Genomic DNA, 18,393 nt, shown 5'->3' on the forward strand with positions numbered 1-18,393 from the left:
CTGGTGCCGCGTGCTTCGTGTGCAACTTTGCCCAAAAGAAAGCAACAAACAGTTTATCAGTGGGCGGTGCCATTTATTTTCCATGTAATTTTGGTATGGGTTGATGAAATTTATTACCTTCTTTTAAACAGTGTATGTGATTTTTAAATAATATTCTATATAAATAATATTTTATTAATTCATAAAATTACTTTTTATAATAATTTAATACTAAAAAAAGTATCACACTGATTATATCCAAAAAAATGAATCCTAAATTATCAAGAAACTAGATTAGTTAGTACTTATAATAAAAGTAATGACTATAATAATTTTACTACCTTTTTTTAAATTACGAAAATTAATTCACTTTATTCGATTTCTTCTTTCAATTTTTAAAGCAATTAATATATTTAAAAAATATAATCTCTCAACAACTTAATATAAATGTATTCAAATATATGTATTAAATTTATACTATAAATTATTTCTTCTAGACATAATTTGTAGTATTAGCAATATTCTAACTACATATCATAAAAATATTTAATTATTACTCAAACTATTTACTTTTATATTTTCCTTATTTTTATTATAAATAAATGTTATCAATTATAATTCTATTTAATTGAAAAGATAATATCTTCGTAAAAATAGATTAAATATATAAATTTTGATTCATTTAATGCACTTGCCTTGTGTTGGATTTACAGTAGAACGTGATAATATTTCTATTAATAGCATGAAAATAGATAAAATTCAATATTTATGTTAATCCTACAAACAATTATAATAATAATAATAATAATAATAATAATCCTTTGTGTCTAATTTTGATAAATTATTTTTTCAATTCATCTAGAAAAAATAGACCATTTTTTCTTTTTTAGTTGTTAATTAAATATTTAAATACTTTTAATTATTTAATACGAACATCAATAATTATAATTAATTTTTAGTTATTTAATTTTAAATTACAAATTATAAAATAAAATATTTGAGGTTTAATATAAATATTTTTTATTTAGAAGTTAAAAATTATAAATAAGTCAATAAGTCTATTAACATTTAAATTATTATGTATTATATTAAAAAAGTGGCTAAAAATAATGGTTTAATTGGAAAAAGACTGAATATTATGCTTGTCGTATAAATTGAAAATGATGTATTACAATTGGAGGATGGAGATAATAATAAAATGGTAAAAGGATAATTTTAAGGGAATGGCATCCAAGTAAATGGTCGTCGGAGCCACGCGCATAGATAGGAGCGCCCAGCCGAGAAAGGATATTAACTGGCCACCACTTTAACTTTATTTATTTCTCTTTTGTCGGTAACTCGAGCGTGTGGACTTTTTCCAATACATGGCCTTTGACATTTTTACAAGTCAACCCCATCAAATACCCAAAACCCAAACCCAAACCCAAAAACCGGTTTTCAATTGTCGGAGTGAAAAACTTTTCTTTGGCATTACAATACAGTAACAGACAAGACAAAGCAGCATTGAGATGCCAAATTTGCCAACCTCTCTTTCTCTTCCTTTCTCTCTCAACACCCCACTCTTTCTCTCTCTAACCTTTTATTTTTTTTCTATATATTATTGGTTCCCTACTCATTACATCCCCTATACCTCTCTCTCTGGCCTTTTCTTTTCTCTCGAAAAGTCAGCGCCTTCTTTTGTCTTCTCTCTCCAACATTAGTTACAGAAGAAAGGTACAGATTCACAGACCTTGTTTCTTGTTTCATGTCTCTGAGGTCTATAGCTATGGATGATGACTGGGATCTTCAGGCTGTGGTTAGAGGGTGCACCACCGCTTCTCCCTCCGTTGCTGTCACCACCACCACCAACATAGGAGGGTATGCAAGTTCCTTTATTAATACAGGAGATTTTTATACTCAATCTTGTTTTGGTAGTGAATCAGCTTCTGGGTCTCTTTTCTCTACTCCGGATCCTTTTGAAACAAGAAATAATAATGTTACTGGGGAGTTGCATGAGCTTTATAAACCCTTTTTCCCCAAATCTCATCAGACTACTACTTGTCTTTATACTCCACAAGGTGCACCTATATCTCCTGTTGTCATTTCTAAGGAACAAACACAGTTGAAGCTGCAACATCAACAGCCCAAGCAGTCTCATACTGGCTCTGTGACTTCTAGTGCAAATTCTCAAACTCGATCCAAAAGAAGGTAAATTTATTGATCTTTTTCATAACAACTACCAAGATTACGAAGTGAATTTATGTGCAAAGAAAAGTGAGGGTTCTTTTTGCTAATGGTTCATGTGTATATAATTCTAATACAGGAAGAACCAACTAAAGAAGATATGCCAAGTACCAGCAGAGGCTCTCTCTTCAGATGTGTGGGCATGGCGAAAATACGGGCAAAAACCCATTAAGGGCTCTCCATATCCAAGGTAATATATTTACATGTGTTTGACTGTTAACCAAGCTTTGGTCTTTTTCATTTTGGTACTAATCCAACTCGGCTTATTCTCTTTTCTTGTTTGTTTGTTTGTTGCTCCTTGTGGTTATCAAGTCAAAATCTATGTTTTCTAACATTGGTTTGTTCTATGAATATACAGGGGCTATTACAGATGTAGCAGCTCAAAGGGTTGTTTAGCCCGAAAACAAGTGGAGAGAAACAGATCCGATCCGGGAATGTTTATAGTAACCTATACAGGGGAACATAACCACCCTGCACCCGCCCACCGTAACTCCCTTGCTGGCATTACCCGCCAGAAGACCACCGCACCACAAACTGTCGCCGCCAGTGATTCTAACCAACCTTCCCCACTAAAACCCACTTGCTCATCTCCAGCAACTTCTTTAGATGACGATCTTTTACCACAAAGCACAAATACTGAAAGCAGAGACGAGAAAGACACTATGGAAGATGACGATGAAGATGAATTTGGAGGGTTCTCTGATATGACTGTTAGTGATGATTTCTTTGCGGGTTTAGAAGAACTTGCTTCTCCGGCTACCGGAGACCGCTTCTCCGATCATTTTACTGTGAATTTTGGCCTGCCTTGGCTAGCTAACAATGCCGCTACTGCAGCTGGTGGTCTTTAGAACAAAAAGAAAATCATTGCTTTTTTTCTTTTTTGGTTCTTTTATATAAATTTTTTCCCATTTTCTTTTTATGTATACACTTGTTTCATTTTGGTAGTAAAATCTTTCAAGGAATCATTGCTTTTTAGCCTGTGAGGTGAATGTTGTAGTTGTAGTTGAATTAAAAAGAAATTCCATTTCTTGACTTGTACTTAAATTAGTGTTCACATTTTGGTTTTGCTCAACTGAATGCAGAATTAGTGATTAATTACAAGGCTTACCTTTGGTTGAGATGAAAATGTAAATTTATGGTGTATGGTATGGGTTGTTTTACCTAGCTCCATAATATATCTTGCCTCTTATTTAGTATGGAATCACACAATGGCATATGTACGTCATAGGTATCAAGATTAGGCAGAAACGGTATCGATTCTCTTTGGATTTCTGGGGAGAATCAGATTTTGGTAATGGGAAGTTCTCTATATTTTAATGGAGTTATTATATGGACAAAAAACCGACAATGGCAAGACTACAGCTTCCCCACAGACCGAGAATTGATATCACCGATATTCCACAGAGTCAGACTATCGTTCCTCAAGTTTATCATAACAGCAATAATAACAGATCAATAAATGATACCTTAATATGAATTATTTGTCCAAAAATGAAATAAGGAGATTAAAGTTTATTCATATTTCATAGCAAAATTGTTCAGCCACGCAAACCACTTGCCTATGTTCACCTCATTATACTCTTTAGAATTAAAGCTACAAAATTTCTCATATCTAAGGATTCAAAAGTTAAACAGATTAAAACTAGCAACAACCACATATCGTGATTGCAATCAACTTAGCCTTGTCACTTTATCCGCCTTTGTCTTCCATTCTTCATAATGGAAATGCAGCATCAGTGCACACAGATGAAGGCAACCTTGAGAACCGAGGTTCTCTAAATTAACTGCTGCTTGAAGAGCCAAAACAATTATAGCATATCTGACCAGAGAAGCTATACGAGCAGGAAACTGAAGAAATCTCTGGCTCTCCTGAACTGCTGCACATATTCAACTTGTAGTGGCAGTAAATCTGCTTCAGATAATTATGTCATCCCTTGCTGAAGCCACTCTATGCAGTAGAATCTGAAACCTCATATCCGTGAGCAAAGTTTTTTTAACTTCTCTGTTTCACCAACAGCAGAGAGCCATTCTGTCAGTATCTCCATGGTAATGTAATCGGGATTACAAGGCTGCTCCATCATCCTATCCATTAGCTCAAGGGCTTGATTCAGCCATTTTCTCTCCCTAAGACCTTTGAACATAGCATTATACGTTCCGGTGTTTGGCTTTACCCCCTTAACTCTCATATCATCCATTAAGGACAGAGCAAGTTCTATATCATTATTCTCACACAATGAGTCTATCAAGATATTATATATAACATTATTGGGAGCTACCCTTGAAGCAGCAGCATCCATGGCTTTGAAAATCTTCATTGCTTCATCAACATTGCCATTTAAGCAATATGCATGTATTAGAGATCCATATGTGACAACAGTAGGTTGTAGACCATCCTTGATCATCTGCTTCATCATTCTATGAGCAACTTTAATATCTCCAATCTTGCCGAAGTAAGAAATTAAAGTGTTATACGTGATAGTGTCAGGCTCCAATCCAGCTTCCTCCATATCATTAAGCATTTCACGGGCTTTATCCAACCTGTTTTTGTTGCAAAATCCACCAATCAAAATATTGTAGCACACAATGTCAGGACAGAACCCAGCCTCTTTCAACTTCGTCAAGACAGAAGCAGCATCATCCATCCTTCTAGCTTGGCTCAACCCAGAGATCAATTTATAGTAAACCATTGCATCTGGGGTGCATCCATCTCTCAACATTTGATGAAAAATTTCCATTGCCTTCTCGATATTGTTGACGTTGCAGAAAGCATCGATCAGTGACGTATAAGCATAAGCATCAGCTTTCAAGCCTTTACTTTGCATCTCCTCAAAAAACTGTACTGCACTATTGGTTCTCCCATGTCTGCACATACCATCAACCAAAGTACCAACAGTAATCGCATTTGGTACAACCCCTTCTCTATTCATCTCATCAAACAACTCCAGGCCTCTTTCTATCTCACCAGCTTTACAGAAACCGTCAATCAAGCAATTGTAGGTAACAGTATTAGGAGCACACCCATTTTGCAATTTCATCTTTTGCATCAAACCAAATCCTTCTTCTTGCCTCCCAACTTTACAAAGACCATTAATCAATGTGTTAAAAATAACAACATCTGGTTCAACTGAAACCTCTTCAATCATCTTTTGAAAGATTTCCAGTGCCTCATCGACTCTCCTAAACTTACACGAGTGATTAATAAGAATTCCAAATGTAATAACATCTGGCACAATGTCCATAACCTTCATTTTTGCCATAAATTCATTCATTTTATCAAAATCCCCATCTCTCCCCAATCCTGTCAATAATGCATTACAAGGAGCTGCCTTAATAGCAGCCCCTAGTGTCATCAATTCAATCAAAAGGTCATAAGCTTTACTAGTGTTCCCAGTTCTACACAATTGCCCAATCGTCTGTGTTAGGCGAATTGAATTAGGAAAGACATCAAACTTGCCCAACTTCAACACCACTTCCACAATCTCTTCGGGAGAGACTAACTTTTCTCTTTTCATCAACCAAGTGAAAATAATATCTCCAGTAACATCATCAGGACGAAGATCAAACTCTGACCCAGGTTGAAGCATTTCATCGAGCACCTTAAACGCATCATCAACTCGGCCATCCCTCAACAGCAAATCAACCATAAGGTTGCGAACATGAGTATTCTTAATACAATGCTCGAGCTCATTAAATAGAATGAATGATTTCTCCACTAATCCAATCCTTCCAAAGAAGCGAAGTAGAAGCGTGGCAGAGTTGATAGTAAGTGGAATATTCCACTCTTTGGACACTTTATAAAGCTCATATAGATTGGTGCGGGAATCATTTTCACGGCTAGCGAGCTCGAAGATGGCTTGGAATGTGGAGGAGAGGTGTTGGGTATTCGAAGTTGGGAAATTATTTTGGAGATATTTGAGGAATTTGAGGGCTTGAGATGATGAGGGTAAGCGGCGGGCAATTTGAAAGAGAAGGCGCGGAGAAGGGGAAAGAGCGGAAAATATGAGGTTATTGAGTTGGGTAGTGTTCCATTCATGATCTGGGATTTGGAGGAGTTGTACTGCTCGCTTTATGATTGACTCGTCGTTCTGCAGCGGTGGTGACGGTGTTGACTCCTCGTCGTTTTGTTGAGGTGGTGACGGTTGTGCGAGTTCGATGCAGAAGTGACGGACAAAGAGTGAGGGTTGAAGGGCGTGGTATTGAAAGATGCGGAGGAGTTTTAGGCGATTTGGTGCTGATTGTGCTATTGTCATGTTTTTGAAAAAAAGTGGAAATATGGGGTGACGATTTTGGAGGTTTTCTACTTTTTTGATTCAGTTTGAGAGGTTGTTTGGACTTCGGATGATAAAGAAAAAGCAAGGCGCTAATTGCTAATATCCAAATTGTGCGACTTGGTGCTGTTGAAGAGTGAAACCTGCAGTGGGCTAATTACGTCTGGACCACAATATTGCTGTTATTGATGCTGATGTTAAACCAAAATATAACTGCAGGACTTAGGAGCGACAAAGCACTATCATCTTCACGCTATTCGTTCTTTCCGTTTGCAAGAAAGTTAAAAAGTTTCATACTTTTAAGCCCGAAGATCTCACGAAGCACTCAAGAGAGAGGAAAATAAAAAGACGCGTTGCATCAGCCGCCATGCCACCTCTTCTTGTATCCTTACTGTTGGAATCTCTAAAGACTTGAATTTGAACATGTTCAATAAGATTTGGCGCATTGCATATCAGAAACCGCATCAGAAGGCGAGACTCCCTATCGGATTGAATATGAATAAGGCTTGCCAGTTGAACATCTAAGAAAACTTATAATATCCTTGCATCATTCTTAGGGAAATAAAGCAAACCTTTTTTTCTTCTTTTTAAGCTTTGCAAAAGGAAACTACTGTAGGAAACTCCAAATTGCCATCTGCAACCTGGTGACATACACTGATTTCACCTCGATAAAGATGGTAGACTCAGACAGGGATCACCCACAAAGCGTACAACTTCAATCAAGGACTACCAAAATACCACATCTTCCACCAAATGGATAACGACCAGAACTTGAACATGATACCGAAAATTATCCACCAATCTGACAGAATACGTTTATTTTCTTAGGGAAAAATAAACCCCAACATGTACAGGGGCTCCTGTCGACTTCATTCTTGGATCCAAACGGGAAAGTCTGAGGAGAAAAATTTAGAGAGGAATAGGAGAGAATTTTTACACCTCCAATAAACTGAAAATAAGAGGAAAAGAAAAATCCAGAAATGCTAATCCCCATCTTCTGAAGTCAAAATCTATAACAATTGGCATTGCTTTCTGATGCATTTGTGGCCAGAGTTTAGACATAGGAATAACTAGTAGCAACGCAACTTTTGTAAAAAGAAAAAAATGGAACTCTTGTAGGATTTTCTGAAACCAATGACATTATTTTCTGGCCTATCTTCTCAAAATGTACTGAAGAGTTTTGATACTTCTATTGCTTGGCTCTTCTTACTGATTAAGTGAAATAAAAAAAGCTTTCAGTCATTTGCTGAAGTTGATCCTTCAAATGATTCAGCTGTTTGTATCTTCTCAGCTGCTGCAGCTGCTAATGATACTGCCTTGTCCAAACCTAACTTTTGCAGTTCACTCAAGAAACCATTCATATCAGCTGCACTGATTTTATATGGACTGTGAGCAGGTCCTGGGAATGAACCATTTATTACTTCTTCCTTGTATTCGAGGAGAGCTTTGTTTATGACATCCCCCACACGTGCAAACTGCTTACAAAACTTTGGAGTAACCTATAGAGGAAAAAATTATTTGCTCTTTAACGAATGGAACACATGCAAGAAAGAATCAATAAACAGGGAAAGCAAGACGGGATTAACCTTCGCATGATGTGGGTGTTGCAGCATGCCCAATAGATCATGGTAAACTAACACCTGCAAAAATTTAAAAAAGAGGATACAAATTAATAAGATGAACTTTCCCGGTTGATGTAAGCACAAACCTGAAACAACTTATCTGCAAGCTTCATGACATGAGATATTATACGTACTCTCTTTCTCATACTTGTACAAGGTCCCTATTAACCTTTTGATAGAAATGTAACTAGCTTGAACAATCTTATCTTGGAATTTCAATTTTTTAAGGACTTGGTGACTAATGCCAAAAGATATGCAATTAAAATAAAATAAAAATACAGTTCCCGTGAACCTCCACTCCCATTCTCAACTTGTTGAATTCAAAGGTGCAAATCGGTAACAACTGTTAGAAAGGGAAGATGAGGATTACCACAACACGTGCAGCAGCAGGCCCACCTCTAATAACATGATCATGGTTTTGTACAGAATAACATCATAAAACTTCTTGGAAATAAAGTAAAAATTAAATGTAAATTGCGGCAATGCTTCTACATGTGCATTTGTCCTTCATTTGAACAATAAGTGCAGGAATGGAGATTACAGAATTATCAGTTTATTAAAAATGAAAAGAAGATGTACTAAATGATTATGGTCAACCTTACTATGGAACTGTAAAAAAGATAAAGACTGAAAAACAAGTGAACGAATATCAGAAAATCAAAAGTGCATAAAGCCATGAAGAGGGAAGAAGCCAGGGACTGGAAACCGCAAAAAGGCCCTGCTCCAGTGCCTAAGAAGATTCCTCCTGTATGTCATTATTGATAGATCATGACCGTTTCCTACTTGGTACTTTTATTTGGGAAAAAAATAATATTCGATAAATTTTTGAGTTCAAAATCACCTATTTCAAGCATGTATCTATATGGGCAACTGAAACAGTATCAAAATCCTCATGTCCACTAAACAAAAGCGGTCATAAAATACAAACCTGGCCACTACAAAAAGGACCTGCTCCAATGCCAATGGTAGGAATTCGAAGAGCAGATGTAGCCGCAGCAGCTACAGGCGCAGGCACGCACTCCAAAACAACAGAGAAACACCCTGCTTCTTGCAATTGCAAAGCAGTCTCCACAACCTGTAATCAGAGCCCAATTCAATAAAATAAAAAACAAGAAAGAAACTTTAACACGAAGAATATTCAAACACAGACCTTGACAGCACTAGAAATATTCTTTCCTTGAGGTCTAAAACCTCCAAGAACACTAATAGCCTGAGGAGTAAGTCCAACATGTCCCATAACTGCAATTCCAGCTTCTACAATAGCTTTAGCAGCAGTAATTCTAGAACTTGAGCCTCCTTCCAGTTTAATAGCATCCATTCCGCCTTCTTTCAAAACTCTAACCGCTGTATCAACTGCCTGCCCATAATCCAAACTGCCACATCACATCACATAACCAGCCAAATTAAAATTAAATTCTACACGTCCTCAGGTTTTTCTTAATTTCCATAATTCAGAATAATATACCTGCATGGTGCTTGATTCATATGTACCAAAAGGCAAGTCACCAACCAGAAGCGGTCTATTGGCGCCGCGAGCGACGGAGCGGCAGTGGACAAGCATTTCATCGAGTGAGATAGGCAGAGTGGTGTCGTGTCCGTGAACGACCATGGCGGCGGAATCTCCGACTAAACAAATGTCGATTCCGGCTGTGTCGAGGTGGACGGCGGAAGAATAGTCATAGGCAGTGACAACAGTGATTGGCTCGCCTTTTTTGTGTTTTTGTTTGAGATGGCTTAGTGTTACTCTCTGGTTGGAACACTGGGGCTTTGGACCGCCGTATACGGTGTTTTCCGGTATATTGCTCATGTAACGGAGGCAGTGGAGAAAATAATTGGGGTGGGTGATTGAAGATGATTTGGAGAGTTTGGTTAAGAGTGACATTTTCGGTTTTGGAGAGAGAATAGTGAAGTATGAGATATGTGTTTGTTTTTATGTTTGAGAGAGAGAGAAGGCGACAGAATTTCTGATTAAATTTAATAATGAGAGAAGTGGGCAGTTGTGTGTTTGTGCTGTGCTAACTGCACCAAGTTGGAATTGAATGACAAGTTCGTCTCGAACTGCGGAATTCAGTTCATTTGTGGAGTACTGCTACTCCCGCTCTCCTTTCAAACAGGACGCGTACTATATTTTAAGGATAATTGTCTGTCTTAAGATTTTAATTTTTATTATTTTGATATTTAAAAGTTTCCTTATTCAATTAAAGTATATAAATCTAATAAAAATCTATTATAAAAATACTTTTGACTGATCTTTACTCATTAAAATACTAATTAATCACGAATGAATTTCATATTTACTTAAATAATAACGTGTCATTTGCTTTCTTAATTAATTAATTAGTTTGTCCATATAAATTTTATAAATATTTTTTAATTTATTAAAAAATGACCATTACTATAAAATAAAAAAGATATATAATTAAGAAACTCTACGTATTTAATCCTCTACAAAAGTGGCTTCTCCCGTAGCGAGAGAAGTGCTAGAAATTCTTTTCACAATGTACTTTGAAAGCCTGTCGATTACCCTATACTAAAGCACTCCTAAACTTTGGTTCAACTGTGACATAAAATTGTCTAATAAAATCAATTCAGTATTTTCATAAATCCAATTCAAATTTACAAACTCCATCTATGTATTAGCTAATAACTAATTAAGTATAATATCTATTTTGATTTATCATCAAACAACATTAAAATTGAAATGTCATCAAATTAATCTTGGACTTTAAAACAAAAAAAAAATAAAAAAAAAAATTGTCTGACATGGTTTGGTCCTCACTTGTTTGAAACCTAACTTTTAAATTTTATATTTGATAATTAAACAAGAAAATTAAACTATAAATAATTCGTGCACACTTTAATTTTAAAAATGAGACAATTTAACTTTGTAAAATTTAAAAAGATTTAATGACCCAAAAAATTACATATTTTTATCAATTTTGTATAAACCTTTTAATTTTAATAATTTTATTCTAATTTAAAATTTAAAATTTAATTATATCCAATTTAGTTTAATAAAAATTATCTTGTTTCTAATAAAATTAAATATATAATTATTATTATTAAAGGCTATCTGTATTTAAAATAACTGACTGTATAATAGCGAAGCCTTATATAAATTTAATTTTTCTGCATTACATAAATCTTTACCATGTACAAGCCAATTTTAAAATTGAATTAAGTTAGTTGTGATTGAAACTAAATTTTTAAATTAAAATAAAATTGCTAAAAAATTAAAATGTTTGGAAAAATTAAAAGGAATTCGAAAAGATTGAAGTTTCAGATTGATATATGCCACCAGCCACTCATATATGAAGCATGTGGCAAGTTATCTGGCAGATTACAGCGTGTACACTTTTTGAGGACGTGGCAAATTTATAAAACCGGATCTATGCTCTAATTTTTCCATCACGTGACCCTGAGTTCACAGTACACTTGACACTTATCCCAAAATGGTAATACTTACTGCGCCACTTTCGTTGATAAGGCCACTCCTCCTCCAATTGACCTCCTTCTCCTCCTCGCTTTTATTTCTACGCACCGTTTCAGTCTCCTCCAAACTTGTCTACTTCCCCTCTCGCCGTATCTCGTTCACTACAATGGCAGAAGCAAATGAATCCACCGCCTATTCCCCACCGCAGCACATCGCCGGACATTGGTACTCAGTGCCGGACCTTCGCCTTCGCGACCATCGATTCACTGTTCCCCTTGATTATTCCATTGATCACAATGCCTCTCCTAAGATCTCAATTTTTGCTCGTGAAGTCGTCGCGGGTACTACTTTCAATTAAATTAGACATTTTACACGATTTAATTTATTAATCTGAATCCTGATTATACTGTGACTTCGTTTGATACTTACACGCGTACATGGTTTGGGTAAAGAAGGAAAGTCAAACAAATCGTTACCTGTATTTGACTTGGTTAAGCGCAACAATGTCGTATTTTGAGAAGCTTTTGTTTCTTTGGGATTTTGCTTTCATTTACATTTTTCTGTGATCATTGAAAGAATGAAAATCTTTCAATGAAAACTGTGTTTAACACTATAATCATTAATCAATTCAATTGTAATATATGCTACCTTGTCTTGCTAATGAAAGAATGCTTGTGTTGCAGTTGGGAAAGAAGAACAATTACTGCCTTACCTATTATTTCTACAAGGTGGACCTGGCTTCGAGTGCCCGCGTCCGACTGAAGGCAGCGGTTGGATAAACAAAGCATGTGAAGAATTCCGTCTTATTTTGATGGATCAGGCATGGACTCAAGACATACTAATAAGTGTTTTCACAATCTATTTACTTTTACTAATGTATTTTCTTGCAGCGAGGAACAGGTTTATCAACTCCTTTGACACCATCATCTATGGCGCAGCTGGGTTCTGCAGAGAACATGGCTGAATACATAAAATACTTTCGTGCTGACAATATAGTGAATGATGCTGAGTTTATCCGTGTTCGACTTGTTCCTGATGCCGAACCTTGGACAATCTTGGGTCAAGTACTAAGATTACTATCCGTCCTTTGTTTTATTTTCTTTTGCTTATGTTATGATTGGATGATGCCCTAATGGTGATACTCTTAAGATGCTGATACTTTTTAAATTTAACGTCGAATAAACTCGATTTAGACCAGTCTGTTTTTGACTTCTGTTGCTCTCAACTTTTCCAGAGCTATGGTGGCTTTTGTGCTGTAACCTATTTGAGTTTTGCACCACATGGACTAAAACAAGTCCTTTTAACTGGGGGAATTCCTCCAATAAGCAATGGGTGTTCTGCAGATACTGTTTATAGAGCATGCTATGAACAGGTTATTCGTCAAAATGAAAAGTACTATAAGAGGTTTCCTCATGATGTTGAAATTGTTCAAGAAGTTGTGAACCATTTGGCAGAATCTGAAGGAGGCGGGGTGAGGATCTTCCTTATGCAATTCTTGAACCACGTCTGTATATATGATGAATAAGACTCGCCTCTCTTTTCCTCTTTGTATAGGTGCCTCTTCCATCAGGGGGAATCTTAACACCAAGAGGACTACAAGCTCTGGGCCTTTCTGGTTTAGGATCCAGTGCAGGTTTTGAACGTCTTCATTACATGTAAGGCATCAGCATGCACTTTTCATCCCCAACTTTGTGCTCCTCTCATTCTCCATTTCTTTTTTTTTTTTCTTTTTCTTTCTTATGTGTAGTTTTGAGAGGGTGTGGGATCCCATTATAGTTCCAGGATCACGAAAGAGAGTCAGCCATTACTTCCTAAAAGCTGTAAGAATATAGCTGTTCTTCTGTTGACAATGATCCAAGGCTTTTTCGTACTTAATCTTAGGTCATTTCAAAATTTGCAGTTTGAAAACTGGTTGGATTTTGATTCAAATCCACTGTATGCTCTCCTGCACGAGTCCATATATTGTCAGGTAGATTTCTTAATTCTCCTGTAGCAGTTACTGTCTGAGACATAGATTTAGGTTGGACTTGAGAGAATATTCCTCCACTTTCCAAGTCTTTTATTGTATCTTTTATTTTTGGTTTTCAAGGGTGCTTCATCACAGTGGTCTGCTCACAGAATTATGGCTGAAGACAATGGTCAACTTAATGCAGTCAAGGCTGCCAAAGAAGGTCGGCCAGTATTTTTCACAGGGGAGGTATGTATAAGTGTTAACATAGCTTTGAGAAATATTTAGGAAATGCGATATCTACGTCCACTTTGGATTCTATTCAATATGAAGTGCCAGATATACATCAAAGATAATCTTTTTATAGTTGAAATATCAGTGAATGGGTATCTGCTATATTTCACAGACAGAACTTAGTTAATTTGAATTCTTCTGTAAATCTGTTAATCTACACTTTTCTGCATGCTGCTGAGCAGGTGGATTGTACTTTCAAGAAAGTTCAACATGTTTTGGATGTTCTTATGCCGTTTTTCTTTTTAATTTTCACATGTGCCTTTCTCAGCGTAGAAATAGACATTAATAATTATAACGAAAAGGAATAATGAAAAGTGTAAAAAATGTTAAACCCAAACAATCAAATGAATAAGCATCCTCGTCATCATGAAGTAAAAATGAAGTCTGATAGGCTTGGTTTGCTGGACAATTTTTTGAGAGCTTTTCATTTATATTTTTGTCTATATGCTCATGTATCATGATTTAATTTGTTGGCTTGGATATTATCTTGCCAGTTACAAACATTAGACTGTTTTTAGAGATAAATGCGATACTCTGGGTGTATCTTGATTTTTTGCATAGCAACAATTTAACTCACTGATAAGAACAGATCACTGTTTTTATAGTGATCTTTGCTACAGGCTTGCTTGTTAGTACAAGTTCGTTGATGTATCTGATATCTTTGCTTCGGCAGATGGTGTTTCCATGGATGTTTGATGAAATTCATGCATTGAAGCAGTTTAAAGAAACTGCTCAATTATTGGCTGAGAAGAAAGATTGGCCTCCCCTCTATGACATCACCATGCTAAATAATAACAAGGTCTCCTTCCTTTTCTGTTTTCTGACTAATTCTTGCAAATCACTTAATCGTTTTTATGAATGCTTGCTTGTGTTTTACATTGAACTAAAGGTGTAGTGACTTGGTAAGTATTAAAATACTGATTTTGGAATTTCTACACTAGTTATTTTTAATTTTATTGATTTCATTTCATTGTTTGGCTGGTTGACTATGTAAAATTGCTGGCAGATACCTGTTGCAGCTGCTGTGTATTATGAAGACATGTATGTTAATTTCAGGGTGGCAATGGAAACAGCTTCTCAGATAGCGGGTATAAGATTATGGATAACTAACGAATACATGCACTCTGGTCTGCGGGATGCAGGAGGCCGTGTTTTGGATCATTTATTAGGAATGTTAAATGGAAAGAAGCCTTTGTTTTGATTACCCCTCACAAATTTGTGTTCTCATTTACCAGTTTTTCTCCCTGTTGTTGGAGTTAACAATAATGTACTTAACATGGGTGGCTCAAAGCAAGCGTCTTAGCAGCATGCTGTTATTCTGTATGATGTGAGAATATTGAGTGCGTGTGTGATTCGGCCGCGAAGGATGCACGTGTCGCATCTATTGGCGTTCCATCATTGCAATTTCGTAGAATGATATCATAGAATTTTTAATGTCAAAGCTTCTGCTCACCATTTTTAAGTTCCATTGCTGCTGCGTGCCAATTTTAACTATTATTTATTTTTCTTAATTTGGTATGTTAAATATTTGAATAATCTTTATAAAAATTTAAAGATAGTAAACCCTCCTGGAAAAGCATAAAACTTGAGTTATCCGAAAATATAAATTGAATAAGAAAAAAGTAAGAATTGCTGATGGGCCTTGAACCTTGATTTGTTCGTTGCCCTCTTGTTCAGGAGGTACGGCACCGTTTCAATTAGTATAAATAAATAAAAGGATGAATAGTGGCATTTTGGGCACTTCGCTTCGCTTGCTGAGAGATGGTCTATTGCACACTCTTCTCTTCTGTAGCACTTACCTGCAAGAGATCAGTTTAGGGTTTAAGCAGGGCTTTTTCAAATATTTCCAGCTTCAGTATTCCAAGAAATTACGGTACCTCTCTTTACTGACCCATATATACATTGACAGTTATATTATTGCTTGACAAAGTTTGCACTTGCTATTTGTAGATCCAAAATGCGGTGTTCATTAATGAGATTGGCTCGCCCTGTCGTAACAACGCGAGGATTTTGCACCAAACCAGAAAAAATCGTAGCTTCCGTACTCTTTGAAAGATTACCTGTTGTTGTCCCTAAAATCGATCCCGTGGTTTACGCATTTCAAGAGTTCTCGTAAGTTTTCTCGCGTTATGAATCATGGCCTCTTCTTTTGATCAGATGGCACAATTGGAATTTAAAATTTTGATGCTGTCTTATGATTTCTCTGTTGGAGTTTTGATTATTCTTTTTGAATTTGTGCATATTAATATTTGAATTGTTTTGGGGATGGCGTAGGTTTCGGTGGCAGCAGCAATATCGACGGAGATATCCAGATGAGTTCTTAGACAAGGCTAACGCGAGGTCGCTTTTCTCATATTTGCTTCATATATTGCTTATTCTTACAAATGGCAAGAATTTGTTATATATATTACTCTTTCAAGTAGAAGATATAATCCCTGCAAACTGGATTCTTGTTTTGCACTTATGGTTGTTGCAATGCTTGTGAACCTTTCATAACTTATTAACATATGTTTATAGTTGTCCTTCTTATGCACACATGAAAAGCTTTGACTTAGAGTTGTAATTTTTGTTAATTTTTTCACAAGTTATGCGCATATGACTGATTGATTATAATTGGGTATATTGACATGACTGTTCTAAACACATGATCATTCTTGCAAACCTGGATGGATGAATGTGAACATCAATTACATGGAAAGTTATGAGTTGCAGTTTCTACAGTTCCTGAATGTTTTCATTTTAATCTCTTGCAACCAGAGGGCAGGGTGACTACCAAATTGACTATGTACCGGCTCCACGCATCACTGAAGCTGACAAAACGAATGATACAAAGTAAGACGTGGTTAAGAGGATATCCTTTGCTTCAACTCATCATTGAAGATGTACATATTACTTTTAGCTGAATTTATATAGGTTTTACCGTTTAGTAAAGTCAGATGGACATCTGTGCTTCCAGTTCTTTGGATTATTGCTCATTAAGATTGTATTTTGCGGCTCTAGTATAGAATGACATAAAATGTCTATTAGAAGTATTGGCAATCACAAGTGAGAATTTGTTTCTCTAGGTCTTTACAAAGGGCACTTGACAGAAGACTTTACCTTGTTTTATATGGAAATGCATATGGATCTCCTAGTAAGAAGCCTGTCTGGCATTTTCCACAAAAGCTTTATGAGGCCGAGGACACATTGCGCAAGGTGACCATTACTATTTTATCTCTCTCTTCTCTCTCTCTCTCTCTCTCTCTCCCCTTTTCTTTTCCTTCTGTATTTTATTTTCTCATTAATTCCAAAAGTTTGCAGTGTGCAGAGTCTGCCTTACAGTCTGTCTTAGGGGACCTGTCCCATACGTATTTTGTTGGAAATGCTCCTATGGGTCACATGGTCATACAACCAACAGATACTGCACCAGATGCTGGTTACAAGGTATATTCAAGAAATTACATATGTAAATAAAATATGGAATGAAGATACATGGTATAGAGTACATAAGTAGATTATTTCTTACCCTCAGAATATAGTTAAAACTTCGACCAGAAAGCGGATTAGTAAGAGAAACATCTTTGCTATATAGTTTTATTTCAAAGGATTGTTTTCTGATGCAAGTCCAACAGAGAATCTTAATAATACATTTCGTTAACAATATAACATTATATTGTCCTTAGCTAACTAGTGCCTGTGCTTTATGACTGCCTATTGTTTTCAATAAGGCCTGCCATCTCCATCTTATGTTCATTTCCTCTACTGTAACTTGGTCATGTGCTATGTGCTATTGTGCATGCTATATGTATGCTAATGTTGTTTTGAGATTGCTCATATGCACATGTTAGTTTTTATAGTTTGTCTGATTTCTTTCTTTCTTTTTCTTTCTCCCAGCAATTCTTTTTTAAGTCCCAGGTGATTGCAACAAACAAGTTTAGAATTGGGAAATGTGAAGACTTTTCCTGGGTGACTAAGGATGAGTTACTGGAGTATTTTCCTGAGCAAGCTGAATTTTTTAACAAGATGATCATCAGCTGACACAGAAGTCCAATTGGATGTCCAAAGGCATTGCGTCTTCTGTGGAACCATTTGTATGGTCTATATAAATCCTTTTTGCATTCGGTATTTGCAATTCAATCAACAAAATGGATCTAATGCTCCAGGGGAAAAGTGAAATTCTGAAATAGAGAAATGCCTGCAGAATACGTGTTAGAATTCACTAGTCTTAATAGAAGAAGGCTTGGCGAATGTAGCTTAAGTGGTTCAAATTTTGGATATTTTCATGGATGCAGAATGCATAAAAACTGTATTAACGCACAAATCTGGGTGTGCCAGTAATTTATGTACTGCCCCTTCTTTTTTCCAGAGGTTGATTTCCTGGATGAATAAAGTATGTTTGGTTGGGGAATGAAAGGCTAATTACATCATCAGATTTGCAACCGAGTTCGATGTGTGCAATCTGATGGCACATGAGGGGTCTCAGGTCAGGTCTCTTCTTAAGTAGATTCCAACGGTAAATTGATATAAAAATGTGACATAATCACATATCACTCGACTATTATATTTCGGATAGATACACAAAAGGTTTTATTAGGCACTTGACGTTTGGGCTGGCCGGGGTCTCAGTCGCATGTAAACTGGGCTAGA

At 36.1% G+C, this 18,393-nt stretch overlaps 5 protein-coding genes across 7 annotated transcripts; 3 read left to right on the plus strand and 2 right to left on the minus strand.

The window, feature by feature from the left end:
* Positions 1-1,565: 1,565 nt before the first annotated feature.
* On the plus strand, positions 1,566-3,303 carry LOC8286686 (WRKY transcription factor 22). The gene is made up of 3 exons (XM_002511874.4): positions 1,566-2,166; positions 2,282-2,392; positions 2,561-3,303. The coding sequence occupies exons 1-3, from the start codon at positions 1,724-1,726 to the stop codon at positions 3,048-3,050; spliced, it is 1,044 nt and encodes a 347-aa protein (XP_002511920.1). The 5' UTR covers positions 1,566-1,723; the 3' UTR covers positions 3,051-3,303.
* A 295-nt stretch (positions 3,304-3,598) lies between these two features.
* LOC8286688 (pentatricopeptide repeat-containing protein At3g61520, mitochondrial) lies at positions 3,599-7,268 on the minus strand. Its single transcript, XM_015728990.3, is given in 3 exon segments — positions 3,599-4,195; positions 4,197-6,951; positions 7,043-7,268. Coding segments are annotated over 2 exon segments (2,301 nt in total). The 5' UTR covers positions 6,453-6,951; positions 7,043-7,268; the 3' UTR covers positions 3,599-4,150.
* A 134-nt stretch (positions 7,269-7,402) lies between these two features.
* On the minus strand, positions 7,403-10,171 carry LOC8286689 (3-methyl-2-oxobutanoate hydroxymethyltransferase 1, mitochondrial). Its single transcript, XM_002511877.4, has 5 exons — positions 9,558-10,171; positions 9,243-9,449; positions 9,021-9,167; positions 8,057-8,110; positions 7,403-7,969 (listed from the first exon to the last, which is right to left on the minus strand). The coding sequence occupies exons 1-5, from the start codon at positions 9,972-9,974 to the stop codon at positions 7,706-7,708; spliced, it is 1,089 nt and encodes a 362-aa protein (XP_002511923.1). The 5' UTR covers positions 9,975-10,171; the 3' UTR covers positions 7,403-7,705.
* Positions 10,172-11,507: 1,336 nt separating this feature from the next.
* Positions 11,508-15,235, plus strand: LOC8286690 (proline iminopeptidase). Its single transcript, XM_002511878.3, has 10 exons — positions 11,508-11,866; positions 12,209-12,345; positions 12,416-12,589; positions 12,760-12,996; positions 13,080-13,180; positions 13,273-13,345; positions 13,426-13,494; positions 13,615-13,722; positions 14,441-14,566; positions 14,774-15,235. The coding sequence occupies exons 1-10, from the start codon at positions 11,545-11,547 to the stop codon at positions 14,966-14,968; spliced, it is 1,542 nt and encodes a 513-aa protein (XP_002511924.1). The 5' UTR covers positions 11,508-11,544; the 3' UTR covers positions 14,969-15,235.
* A 228-nt stretch (positions 15,236-15,463) lies between these two features.
* Positions 15,464-18,154, plus strand: LOC8286691 (39S ribosomal protein L46, mitochondrial). 3 transcript variants are annotated; one of them, XM_002511879.3, is made up of 7 exons: positions 15,471-15,640; positions 15,718-15,879; positions 16,042-16,107; positions 16,525-16,599; positions 16,833-16,962; positions 17,068-17,190; positions 17,641-18,154. In XM_002511879.3, the coding sequence occupies exons 1-7, from the start codon at positions 15,486-15,488 to the stop codon at positions 17,782-17,784; spliced, it is 855 nt and encodes a 284-aa protein (XP_002511925.2). In that variant the 5' UTR covers positions 15,471-15,485; the 3' UTR covers positions 17,785-18,154. The 3 variants fall into 3 exon arrangements, with proteins under 3 accessions (XP_048233045.1, XP_002511925.2, XP_048233050.1); XM_048377093.1 differs by having other exon boundaries at positions 15,502-15,640; positions 15,698-15,879; XM_048377088.1 differs by lacking the exon at positions 17,068-17,190 and having other exon boundaries at positions 15,464-15,640.
* Positions 18,155-18,393: the final 239 nt, after the last annotated feature.

Source organism: Ricinus communis, chromosome 1, assembly GCF_019578655.1.
Source record: "Ricinus communis isolate WT05 ecotype wild-type chromosome 1, ASM1957865v1, whole genome shotgun sequence".
NCBI classification, from domain to species: domain Eukaryota; kingdom Viridiplantae; phylum Streptophyta; class Magnoliopsida; order Malpighiales; family Euphorbiaceae; genus Ricinus; species Ricinus communis.